At 35.8% G+C, this 14,207-nt stretch overlaps 1 protein-coding gene across 1 annotated transcript in view; it reads left to right on the top strand.

Annotated features, from left to right (window-relative positions):
* The window catches only part of LOC142232372 (ATP-binding cassette sub-family B member 10, mitochondrial), a 115,537-nt gene that overhangs the window by 66,632 nt on the left and 34,698 nt on the right, over nucleotides 1–14,207 (top strand). The window contains exons 4-6 of the mRNA XM_075303158.1: nucleotides 9,808–10,089; nucleotides 10,149–10,667; nucleotides 10,727–10,951. Of these exons, the coding sequence (XP_075159273.1) occupies nucleotides 9,808–10,089; nucleotides 10,149–10,667; nucleotides 10,727–10,951 (1,026 nt within the window). The remainder of the gene's footprint in view (nucleotides 1–9,807; nucleotides 10,090–10,148; nucleotides 10,668–10,726; nucleotides 10,952–14,207) is intronic.

The following is a 14,207-nucleotide window of genomic DNA, read 5'->3' as shown; positions in this document are numbered from 1 at the left end:
AACTAACGCAAAAGAAGATTTTCGTACGATTCCCAAAAATAGTAAGAATGAACTACTGTATGGTTAAAATGGTCATGATTTGGCGCCAATGATTTTCTTCTTTACTTTTAGTTAATTTTTTCTTCTATGAGATGATGTAATTTCGTGAACTGCAGTTAAAAAGCAGAACAAGGCATTGAAATTTTCTGGCTTTAACAACGCTTTGTGGAAATCTCAAAATGTGGAGTCAAATTTAGTTCTATTTCCGTAAGAAGTAGTTCATTCTTCCTCACTTTCACACAGTTCACTTTTTTCGGTGTATAGAAATACAATTTTGACAAAATTTTGTATAGAAATAGAATGTTGACAAAATTTTCTACAGAAATACAGTTTTGACAAAAATTTCTTTAGAAATATTTGTTTGTTAGATTTGTGGTAATCTAATCAAGTTTTGTTAAATTTTTTTTTTGCCACGAGTTGTAACTGTTGTTACCACACATTGTTAAAGATCAAGCATTGTCGGCTTCTTATTTCCTCCCCTAGAGCCACCATAATGTAAAAATTATTACAAATTGTGTTGAGTGAAAATGTTCCTACATTGTTGCCCTACGTCCCTACAAGACGCTAAATATTAGAAAAAAAAAAAACTACATATAGGGAATTTCCCCTACTTCTAGCAACACTGGCTGTAGTTGATATTGCACCTATGGAGTTAGTATACCACTAATATTGAGCCCATTATTCAAAAAGAGAAAATCGCTCAATTAGTGTGGGTAATAAATCCAAATTTGTAAAAACCGAGCAATATTCTTATGTAAGAGCTTGTAGCAAGTACGTATAAACACGATCGGCTAGTACATAAAAATTTGAAATTTGAGTAATATTGGTTAATGAGTTCATCATTCAACCGTCGCACAGTGGGTTGAGCGGTAGGCAAAGTGGCGATTAATTCAGGAAAGCCGTAATTTTAAAATATTGTTATTTTTTATTGATGGATATTCATAAATACATAAAAAGGCATAACTAGAAACAACAACAAAAATTTTAAAAATTGTTGTTTTAATCTTTTATAGCCTTTTTTGTATTTTGGAAAAAGTGGTCTTATATCACAATTTTCGCTGTAACTTTTCAAAGAAAAACGATAAATTAGGAAATGCAATTGAAAATTAGTGTATACTTAATGTGCTTTTAGAAAAAAATGTTCTTAAAAAATAAAAATTAATAAATATTTAATCTGTATTTATATACCCAAGTTTTAAATTAAAATCCGATTTTTTTTTCTTCAAGTTCCGTAATTCCACATATTTAAAAAAAAATTACATTAGAAAATATTAGTATATCTTATTGAACAATATTCATAAAAAACATAGTATGAAAATAAAACAAACAACCATTAAAGGAAAAAAATAAGTAAAAAAAAATATAATTGTACGGTTTTTTTATTTACTTCATTTCATTAATTTTAGAAGTATTCATAATCATCATTTACTTCACAACCATTATAATATCAATTTACTTAATAATAATAATTTTCTTCTTAATCATCATACAATTTATTAACATAATCTTCATCTTCATTATCTTCATCATCTTCGTCACCATTATCATTTTCGTTTTGGGTAAGAATAAGTAACTCCAATGCAGTCTAAGGCATTTGCTGCATTTTCATTTTGCATCTCTTTCTCTTGCTCGAAATAAATGGATCTGAACTTAGAAGAAATCTATTAAAGACGTCTTCTATTGTATTTTCCCGACTGAATTTACGGGAAAAGTGCTCCCTATAGCTTTTGAAGTCCTTATTTCTGGCTTCCTGATATTCTTCAGTTAGCTTACGAAGCTTTGTAAGTAATTTGGAATTAATTAATTAATTTTTTTTTCGTGAGTGCGCGTGATTTAAAATTACTCACGTACCAATCTCTAATAAACTGCACACTCAGTAGCTACAATAACAAATACTAAACGGAATATAAAGACAAAAGCTAATAAGGTCAAAGTGATTTTTTGTTTGTTTTATTTTTTCATATATATTTTTAGCGACTGGAGTTATTTTACAAATTCTTTAATAAGTCAAAAAATGCAACAAAAAGGCAAAAAGTTTTTTTGGAATTTATAAGCTGAAACTTCATATTTTAAGAAAATATAAGCAGTTTTACTAAGTATCACCGATAATTCAGTTGAAATCCAATACAAACATCAAAAATACCTCATTTTTGGAGCAATTTCCTAATATTTTTTTTTTCAATATTTCCAAAACATTTATCTAAACAAACAAATATTTATCATATGCTCAAATACCTGAAGTAGACGGCTCCATTATAAAATTTTCACTTTTAGAAGTCTTAATTAAAAAAATTATCACTGGAAATATGCAAATTTTCACTTTTAACCAATGCGCGCAAAAATAATAATAATTATTGAACTTTGAAGACACACTGCAAATAGAGTAAACGACTAAGAACTTTTATTTTGGGAAGTAGTGATGTAGAATTTTATCTTCTTTCACCCGGTACCAAATACGGTTATTAAAGTTAAAGTTCATCTTTTGAATTAATCGCCAGTTTTGATGGATTTCAACCCTCTGTGCGTCGACCGGAACGGACGTGTTTTTTAATAGCGGACTAACTCATCGTAATAAGTACCTACTACGAATTTCAAGTGTGGTGGGATATTAAGCCACCATGCAGAGAAATTCAAATTCATCCACTGGGTTGCTAACTTCAGGGCCCAGTGGACGGGTATCGACTAGAGTTATAAATTTGGGCAATGACCAAGAGTTAGGCCCAATTAGTCGACCTGTAGACGGGTCGACAGGTGGCGACACTTTGACAAGTCGAACCTTTTCTAAAGTAACGACATCAAAAGGAGGTAATCCCTCACGAAAGAGATTCAAGGAACGCAGAAATGCTTTGTTTATCCTAAAGAAATAAGGATCACTCGATCCAAGCACGTTGTCGGCTAAACAAAGCGAATCTTTAAAATGGGCTCAAGGAATTCTTGAAGCTGGAAAAAGGGAACGATCACCGGATGAGCTGCCATCCTCTAAACGGGATCAAAAAAACGTTTGCCTCAGTTGCAAAAGACAGCCTTGTGATGGCTATTATTAATAAAGGAGCATTGGACGGTATGATTCCAAGGTAAAAATGGGGGGAAGTTGAGAATGCTCTGTCTGTCGTCTACTCACAGGTGCTGGAAAAGTTTCCCGGCCCAGATCCTCGACACCAAGAGGCTGGTTTGTATCAAGGACGATTTAAGCTAGTCGCATTTGAGGACCTGAGGTCTATAGAATGTTTTAAAGCTGCTCTGATACTAATTGGTGAAGTTTGGGAAGGAGCTGCTCTAGAGTTAGTCGAGAAGAAAGACATACCGGCTAGACCTAAAGTACATGCGTGGATACATGCGAACCCTTCTGACCCTGAATCTATTTTAAATAGACTGAAACGATGCAATCCAGATCTTCGAACAGCTGATTGGAAGGTTGGCCGTTTGGATGAAGTGGATGGACCAAGACGGCATGCAGTGTTTATATTGAACACTCAGTCTTTGCCACATCTAGCAAAGTCCCAGAGCCGTGTATGTTATGGCTTTCATTATATCCAAATGAAGGTATATAAAAACGATCAGCTAAAGGATTCAGAAATGGACAAGCCTCTGTCTGAATCAGAAGTAAGCGGATCCTCTTGCGAAGTCGAGGGAGATACCAAAGTTGAAGACATGGATAGACACCGTATGCGAGAGAAGGTTTCTATTGCCTCAGAACTCACCAAAGTTGAACCTATGGTTATTGCGAGAGTCACCGAGATCTCTGAGAGGACATTCTTGATGACTCGATTGAAGCGGCTGATGTGACGGTTGTTGAAAATCTCGATGGTCCTACGGATCCTCCAGATAAATCTTCATCATTGTAAGGCTGCATGGGCTGCCGTAAAAGTTCTCCTGATGAAAGGGGACATAGATATAGTTCTTATTCAAGAACAATATGTTTATAGAAACAAAATATGAGAATTAAGTACTCCGGGGTTCAAACTATTGCAGTATACTGGTAATGATGTAAATCGAGCCTGTATAATTGCTAAAAACGAGCTCAACTTGTTTCTGCTTCCTTCAATGTGCAATACAGACACTGTCGTTGCCAGTTTAGAAATAGCCAAATGCAAATATTGGGTATCTTCGGTCTACATGGGACATGACAGGGAGATGCCTCCATGTGCCGTTAAGACCTTAGTGGAGGAGTCACTGAAAACAAAGCCGAAACTCATTATGGGATGCGATGCGAATGCACATCATAGTATATGGGGAAGTAGTGATACTAATGCAAGGGGAGAGTCGCTAATAGAGTTTATTTTGCGTACTAATCTGGTAGTTTGCAACAAGGGAGATGCCCCAACCTTTCTCACTAAAAACAGGCAAGAGGTTTTGGACATCACCTTGGCCTCGCAAGAGCTGAATGAAATGATATCTGAGTGGCATGTTTTAAGTGAACACAGCTTCTCAGATCATCGCTACATCAGTTTCAAATTTGATGTTCATACCACCAAGACCATATTTCCGCCAAATGTTAGGAAAGCTGACTGGAATAGGTATAGGGAATCGTTCAATATGATGATACCGGAAATACCAAAGACAAATATGAGCACTGTGCAAGTTATCGAACACGCAGTGGAGAGGATTACTAAGGCCTTCAACATTTCACTGAAAGCTGCATGCCCTAAAGGGAAGCCAAGGGGGAAAATCGACCACCATGGTGGTCTACGGAATTAAGTAATATGAGGAAATCCTGCAGGAAGCTCTTTAACAAGGCAAAGTCCACCAGAGCCCCTGAGGACTGGGACGCTTACAAGAAGAATCTGAGGGGATACAAGCGAGAACTGAGAAAGGCTCAGCATAACTCTCGGAATGATTACTGCAGCAGTATTGAGAATACGTCCGAGGCTTCCAGACTACGTGGGGTTCTACCATCCACCAACTCCGCTACAGGTTTCATTAAAACACCGAAGGACAATTGGACAACGTCCAGTGAGGAGACGCTGGAGGTACTATTGGACACACATTTTCCTGGAAATCAGACGGTTGAACCATGTACTGGCGGTGCCACAGTTGCTCAGCGTCGTTTCCTGTCGAGGAAATTGTATCGGAAACTAGAATAATATGGGCGCTAAATAGCTTTGGACCATGCACATCCCCCGGACCTGATGGAATTACTCCGGCGGAGTTACAAGCAGTAACTGACAAAATTATCCCCTAGTTGTCGGCGATATATAAAGGATTTATCAACTTATCATATATCCCAGGAAAGTGGAGGGAAACAAAAGTAGTTTTCATACATAAAGCGGGAAAAGCCTCTCACTCGAGGGCGAAGGATTTCCGACCAATCAGCTTATCCTCATTCCTACTTAAGACTCTAGAGAGGATGATAGATATTTATCTTAGAACTAGCATCGATTCAAGTTTGTTCTCGAAACGACAGCATGCATACTCGAAGGGCAGGTCTACTGAGACCGCATTACATGAACTAGTCAGCTTTATTGAAAGCTCAGTATCTGTCAAAGAATACACAATCGTGGCGTTTCTAGACATCGAAGGGGCGTTCAATAATGTCCATCCGATATTAAATGGACTGACAACTCTGAATGTTGATCCAGGTATACTTAGGCTGGTAGACGAACTTCTAATAGAGACGTATTTCAGCCACACTAGGGCAAGCAAACATACAAAGGCACTCCCCAAGGAGGAGTTCTATCACCTCTTCTTTGGAATGTTGCTATAAACAACCTTCTGGTTACCCTAGAAAAAGAAAGGATAAAAGTGGTGGCATATGCAGGTGATGTGGCTGCAGCAGTCAGGGGAAAATTCCCATCCACAACCAGAGATATTATTCAGAGGGCCCTCCGGATGACTGAAAAATGGGCGAAAGATAATGGTCTTGGTGTAAATCCAGCAAAGACAGAACTAGTCATGTACTGCAAAGATCGCAAAACTCCCACGGTTAGGCCCATTTCCTTAGGGGGTGCTGAAATTCCCTTTGGTGAGTGTGCAAAATACCTTGGCGTTATTTTGGAAAGAAAGCTGAATTTTAGGCTTAATATTGAAGAGAGGGCGAGAAAAGCCACGATAGCTTTGTACTCGTGCAAGAAGGCAATAGGGAAAAAGTGGGGACTAAAACCAAAAATTGTGCATTGGCTATACACGGCAGTGGTTAGACCTATAATGTTATATGGTGTTGTAGTCTGGTGGCCGGCACTTCACCAGCCAACAAGTTTAGACAAAGTTCAGCGTATGGCGTGTTCGTGTATCTCAGGCGCATTCAGCAAGACAACAAATTCCCTTAATGTCATGCTGCATCTATTGCCTTTAGACAGTTTGGCCAAACAGTCAGCTGCAACAACAGCTGTGCGGTTGCGCGAGCTATGGCTGTGGTCGGAAAAAAGTTACGGTCACAGTTCGGTCCTCAAAATAATGCCAGATGTGCCTAACGTAGTGGATTATACTTAGGCGAGTCCAATTTTCGACAAAAAGTTTGAGACTCTAATACCCAACAGTGAGGCGTGGTGCACACAGACCCCGGGGAATAAAGAATATATAGATTTCTACACTGATGGCTCCAAATTGGATGGACAAGTGGGTTTCGGAGTATATTCTAATGATCTGAAACTTCGAATAGCGAAAAGATTACCTAATCACTGTAGTGTTTTTCAGGCTGAAATATTAGCAATAAGAGAGGTGGCGAATTGGCTGAGAAGTAATGTTTCAAAAAATGTGGACATTCATATATACTCAGATAGTCAACCTGCAATAAAATCCTTGGTCTCTGTGTTCCTCAACTCGAAAACGGCCATCGACTGCCGCAAATCTCAATGAGATGGCTGGGCAGTACAATATTCACCTAATATGGGTGCCTGACCATAGGAACATACCGGGGAACTGCGAAGCGGATGAGTTGGCAAGGCTAGGGACTACCTTACATATTCCAGGGGAACTAGGATCTGTTGGTATGCCCCTGGCTACCTGCAAGCTCATGCTGCGTGAGAAGGCTGTTATGATGGCAAATGTTCGATGGGAGAATGGCAAGGGTTGTAACGACACCAAGCAAATATGGCCCCATTTAAACATAAACCGCACACTAGATATGGTAGTGTTTTCGAGACGTCAGATATCACTCCTGATATCTGCTATAACGGGTCGCTGCCTGATAGGCGATTTTGCAAAAACTATTGACGCGAAATATAATGACTATTGTATGAGCTGTCATGATGCGGAGGAAAAGGAATCAATTAAACACCTCTTGTGTGAGTGTCCTGCATTTTGTGTAAAGCGCAAGCAACTTTTAGGAGCATATAGCTTCAGATTACTGGCGGATCTAGAAAACGTTAACTTAAGTAGTCTGCTAATGGTTTTGGAACAATCTGGTTGGTTCAACAAAGAAAAATAATCAACTAGAAGTGCCCATATGTAATAGGTACTTTTAGTTAATGTGGTATCACAATGGACTGAATAATCTAAGGGCGTTTTCGTTCCGCAAAAAATATGTTGCACTGGTGTTACACTACTTTTTCCCTCATTGTATTTTCCCTCAAATAATAGTGTCACTCCAAAGTTATTGTTAACCCTGGACAGTCATTCTTATTTTTTGTACACTAACGTCATCCTTCGTCATTTTGACTACGGCTTATTTCAAGATGCTATAATTTGCACTGTGAGCAAAAATGTGAACCAAAATTGAATTTATTTTCTTATTCATTTTGTTTTTAATTAGTATACAACAAAAATTCATAAAATATTTGCATTTGTATGACTTAAATTTATCATTTCCCAATCTACTAAAAGGTATTTTAGATCGAAAATGAAATTACGCGTCGTCATTTTGACGAAGGATGACTGTCCAGGGTTAATTCATAATATTGTGGGGATACAGGATCCAAAATCTATGACAGTGTCCTTTATATTTGGCAATCAATTTCGAGAATGTTGCACCTTTTTTCCCAATCGAAATCGCCATAAGTGAGCCTGAATCTTAATCGGGCTGCCACTTTAACCTAACCTAACCTAACCTTGTGAAGCTGATCCCAGGTGCTATTACGTAAATATCTACTAAAGTTTATGAGAAATAACAACAAATTTAAAATGTTGACCCTACTTTTGTGAAAAATTGTATGTAACTTAAAAGTCCTTCTGCCCTTTCATTTGAGGTACAATTTGTAACTATAGCTTAAGTTTTAGCAAAGTTATTAAGGTTTTATTCTCCAAAAATATTGATTTTAGGCCCGTTGAGAAGATTATGTAAATGTTGTGGGCAATTATTTGTGTTATTTACTATTTGTTTAACTTATTTTGATGCAACCATATGTCAATGTTGGCCAGAATCCAAAGTGGGCTAACTCGAGGGTAAAGTGAACTGGGTGACCGGCTGGCGACCGGGGTTATGAGACTTTATCCTATGGACAGAGTCCAAATTGGGCTAACGCGAAGGTAAAGTAAAATGGGTGACCGGCTTGCGACCGGGGGTTGAGACTTTCTCCTATGTACAGGATCCAAAAAAAATGTGGATTTCGAGTGTAATGCGTAGAGTTTACAAACTCTTTATTGGAAGTTTCCATTATTCCGTCAATTTTGTTGGCAATGATGGGTTCTACCTATGTGTTCTGTACATAGTATTGAGTATTCTAACGCCGTTCAGCCGCGTCTATAAATAAAGGGTGATTTGTTAAGAGCTTGATAACTTTTTTTTTTAAAAAAACGCATAAAATTTGCAAAATCTCATCGGTTCTTTATTTGAAACGTTAGATTGGTCCATGACATTTACTTTTTGAAGATAATTTCATTTAAATGTTGACCGCGGCTGCGTCTTAGGTGGTCCATTCGGAAAGTCCAATTTTGGGCAACTTTTTCGAGCATTTCGGCCGGAATAGCCCGAATTTCTTCGGAAATGTTGTCTTCCAAAGCTGGAATAGTTGCTGGCTTATTTCTGTAGACTTTAGACTTGACGTAGCCCCACAAAAAATAGTCTAAAGGCGTCAAATCGCATGATCTTGGTGGCCAACTTACCGGTCCATTTCTTGAGATGAATTGTTCTCCGAAGTTTTCCCTCAAAATGGCCATAGAATCGCGAGCTGTGTGGCATGTAGCGCCATCTTGTTGAAACCACATGTCAACCAAGTTCAGTTCTTCCATTTTTGGCAACAAAAAGTTTGTTAGCATCGAACGATAGCGATCGCCATTCACCGTAACGTTGCGTCCAACAGCATCTTTGAAAAAATACGGTCCAATGATTCCACCAGCGTACAAACCACACCAAACAGTGCATTTTTCGGGATGCATGGGCAGTTCTTGAACGGCTTCTGGTTGCTCTTCACTCCAAATGCGGCAATTTTGCTTATTTACGTAGCCATTCAACCAGAAATGAGCCTCATCGCTGAACAAAATTTGTCGATAAAAAAGCGGATTTTCTGCCATCTTTTCTAGGGCCCATTCACTGAAAATTCGACGTTGTGGCTCGTTAGTAAGTCTATTCATGATGAAATGTCAAAGCATACTGAGCATCTTTCTCTTTGACACCATGTCTGAAATCCCACGTGATCTGTCAGATACTAATGCATGAAAATCCTAACCTCAAAAGAATCACCCTTTAGCTAAAGCGCTTGTGATGAAACTAAAATAGAATCGAGCAACACACATTGATAAGAGAAAAGTTCACCACTTCACAATGGACTGAATAGTTTAAGTGAGCCTAATACAACGGGCTGCAACTATACCCAACCTAATATAACCTTTCTGGTAAATTGAATTCGAACAACAAGTTTAATCAAATTCTTGCATTACTACTTTCATTTTTAGATATATACTTCCCCTCAATTGGCTTTAATTAGTACTTGTGTGGTGCCATGTGTGGCAGGTATAGCTATTGTATACGGACGTTATGTACGTAAAATAACACGCACATTATTGGACAAGTTGGCAGATATAACGAAGTCAGCCGAAGAGCGTTTGGGGAATGTGAAAACTGTAAAAATATTCTCCAAAGAAGATCTAGAGTGCAAAAATTATGATAATTTATTGCAAGATGCTTTAGCACTGGGCTACAAGGAGACTCTTGCGCGTGCACTATTCTTCGGAGCGGTAACTTATTACATTGATTTATATTGAATTTCACACATAAACTTTTAATGTATTTTCAGACTGGGATGTCCGGTAACATAATAATAATATCGGTTTTGTACTATGGCGGCAATTTAGTTATTAATGATGCGCTTTCTATTGGCGCTTTGACTTCTTTTATTCTTTACGCTGGATATTCAGCAATTTCTTTGAATGGTATATCAAATTTTTATACCGAATTGAACAAAGGGGTAGGATCGGCACAAAGAATATGGGAAATTTTGGATCGCAAGTGTCTCATTCCCCTTAATTTTGGTATTGTACCTGAAAGAGAACCACTAGGTGAAGTTGTATATGATAATGTCAACTTCAACTTCCCTGCTCGACCGGATGCCACTGTTTTAAAAGAATTTACTTTAGTTCTAAAGCGTGGAGTAACGACTGCTGTCGTAGGTCGTAGTGGTTCCGGAAAAAGTACAATAGCATCACTCCTCTTGAGGCTTTATGACCCTTTAGAAGGACGCATACTTTTAGACAATGTAGATTTAAAAGACTTAAATCCTGTTTGGTTGCGAAACAATGTCGGTGCTGTAAGCCAAGTAGGTATTGTTGATAATATTAATAATTCAAAATTTATAACAAATTGTCTTTATTGCAGGATCCTATTCTGTTTTCTGGCAGTATACGTGACAATATTCTGTATGGTCTGAACCCTGATGTCAATATACACGAATCACATTTTGACGAGGTAGTGCGAAAAGCGCACGTTAACGAGTTCACTGATCATCTGCCCAAAGGGCTAGATACCGTAGTAGGCCAGAGGGGTATGATGTTAAGTGGAGGGCAGAAACAAAGAGTAGCAATTGCCAGAGCTTTAATGAAGGTAATACATTTGTATATATATATATATATATATATATATATATATATATATATATATATATATATATATATATATATATATATATATATATATATATATATACATATATATACATATATATATATATATATATATATATATATATATATATATATATATATATATATATATATATATATATATATATATATATATATATATATATATATATATATATATATATATATATATATATATATATATATATATATATATATATATATATATATATATATATACCTGTCCTGATTTCCAAAGTTCACATTTTTTAATGAGTTTTAGAATCTCTCAATGATTGTAATAAGAACTGTGAAAAAAGATTTTGAAAAACTTTTGCCAAAAAGTTGCTCAGCGCGGTTGAAGTCAGGATTTTGGCAATTTTCGAAAATTTTAAAGGTATACGTACAAACAAAATTTTAAATAATTTATTAGTAAATATAAGAAATATCTAAAAGCGCAATCTTTAAGCTAATTTACCATTTCTAGGATGAACAGTATATATGCGACCTAGTGCATCAGTACAAAACACCTGTGGCCAATCTGAACGGGGGTCCCTTGTTTGAGTCGTTGGAATTTCTTTTTTGATTGATTCCAAGTGTAATACTTTGGCATTTCAACGTACATCAGCGTCGTTGCGAATGGATCTGCTTCACACATTGCAAAGAAGCCAGTAAATGTTGTCGATGGTGGTCTCTCAGCTCGTTGTACCGCATTAGCCTCAGTGAAGTAAACTCTTTGGCCATTTTCCAAATGCACTGCTAAGTGCACAATGCTTCATTAGTACTGACCATTTGGAAGTTACTGATTTCGTCATTCTCATTTTCCGATCATCATACGATACGCATAGTAATTCATTGCGCTTAGATGTTTATTCGTTGATACCCCTGAAAATGCAAAATTAAATGAATTGTTAATGGAAACAAATATTAGCAATAATTAGTGTGTACCTGTAATTGGATCGATCATCTTCAACGTGATGTCGTATCCGTCTTCACCTGTTGGGGTACAATCCGCTCTTATGACAAATTTGTGCGTATCCGATGGCATTAGTTCCAATAATGTTTTAAACATATTAACAAAAGCATTTTTAGCGTGAAAAAATACTTGCAGTTGTTCAATAATTCGTCTCTTTAAATTTTGTGTTCCCTACATATTTCACCGCACATTTAGCTGATCCACCATCAACGAAATGAAATATATTTGCAGAAATTGACGCGGTTCATCTAATGTTGTCACCATTGAACTATGCAAATGATATATTTGTCCTTGTGTCTGTATTTGCAAACAATCATTTATTGAAGAAATATGGTGTAACTTGTTAGGAAACTATTAAGTTATTTTCTAATATTTTTTCACAATTTCACAGTGTACACAATGCCGGTTTGTACACTGAAAAAAATATTGTTGTGAGGACAAAGATTTCATGTCTTTAAAATACGAATGCAAATTTTGCTTTGCATAGAAGACGCATTTCTCTATTATAAAGCTTTTTTTCCTTGTCCAAAAGTAGATACACTTTTCAATGAAGCCGTATTGTCCTTATAATTAAGTGATTTGATTTGACTTTTTGCATCTTGACTACAAAGCAAAAAATCGTTCAAATATAAGTCACGTTTTTTCAAAACTTTATTTTAAAGAAGATTTTACTTGAAATATAGCATAATTTCTAGTGGAAGTCGAGTTTTAATTTGGAAAATAAAGTTGTCGTTAACTCGTTTTTAAATGACGTTGATAGCATATTGTTACGTTTTTATATTTAGGCGTTTTTAATTACCCGTCAATTAAAATACTGTTCGTTTCAATAACGTTAATCTACAATTTATTTACTATGACTTTACACTAATTCACTTTACAATTCGTTCACACTGATGTTATTCGTTTGACGCTTTAATTAAGACTGAATCGTTAGCAGCATGCGAGCGCTTTTATATATGACGGTTTGACAATGGGAGAATATTCTGGCAGCACTACAATATTCTGGCAACGCCAGAACATTCTTTGACAACGCTATAAGAATCTACGACCACTAAGTTATTCATCTGGTGGCTGCCAAACACATATACACTCACATAGATATATGTTCGCATTACTACAACAACAATAACCAGCGTTGCCAGAATTGTTTCACAAAAAACCGCTAGATTTGTCCAAAAAAACTAGCCAAAAAAAGCTAAAAAATGTTAAAAAATACCTAGAAAAAAAGCTAAATTTTTTTGTATCAAAAGTCACATTTTTGATTGATTTAACAAACTTAAAGGCTTTATTTCACTTAAAATGCATATTATTTTAATTGTATTCATTTTATTTCCATTTCTGTGAGACTGTAAGAAAATCTATGTCATATTAGCTTTGTTTGCGTACTCGATACATTTTGATTACTATCACAAATTTTTACTGGAAGTCCTTGATTTATATTTCCTAGTAAAAACTTTTTTCCCGGTAAACTTGCAATTATCAGCTGGTTAATCATCAACAAGTCCAATGTCACATAGAACTGTATTAGAAAATATCAATATCTTTCGTTTTAACTGAATTAATGATAAATTCGTGAACGTGTACACTTCTCCTAATATTACACACAAAAAAATTTCCCGAAAATTTTTCCAATTAAAATTTTAATTGAGTTTTAAAAAATATTCAATTAAAAATTTAATTGATTCAACAAATTGTTTAATTGAAACAAAAATCAATCACAAAAATAATAGTATCAATTAATTTTTTGATTGGATCAATTAACTTTTTAATTGACCTTCAATTAATTTTTTAATTGATACTGCCATTTCTGTGATTGAAGACATTTCAATTAAAAATTAATTGGATCAATTAATTTCGTGATTGAATCAGAAATTTTTTTTTTGTGTGTACCCAAGGGAATAAAACACATTCTAACTGTCTTGCAAGTTTATACTAAATAACTTTTATTCGAAAATTTCCCATACAAACCTATTGTCCAATTTTCGTAAATGTAAATCCATTCCAATAATAAATAACAGATTTATGTTGATCCTATCACTACGAATTTTTTATTGCATTTTTTTATGTTAAAAAAATAATACCACATTCAAAACTTTATTTCCTTAATTATTTCTATGTTCGGTTCCAAAGATTTTGTACACTAATGATTTTGGTATTGATTCAGAGTCAAATTTGAATATATTCGTTTTTTCAGCTGTTTCTTCATGAGCTATCACAGTGGTTTAAAAACGTGCTAACGCAA

The sequence above is a fragment of the Haematobia irritans genome, chromosome 3, assembly GCF_050003625.1.
Source record: "Haematobia irritans isolate KBUSLIRL chromosome 3, ASM5000362v1, whole genome shotgun sequence".
Taxonomy (NCBI): Eukaryota; Metazoa; Arthropoda; class Insecta; order Diptera; family Muscidae; genus Haematobia; species Haematobia irritans.
Note: the sequence above shows the minus strand (reverse complement) of the source record. Positions and strands in the feature narration are given on the sequence as shown.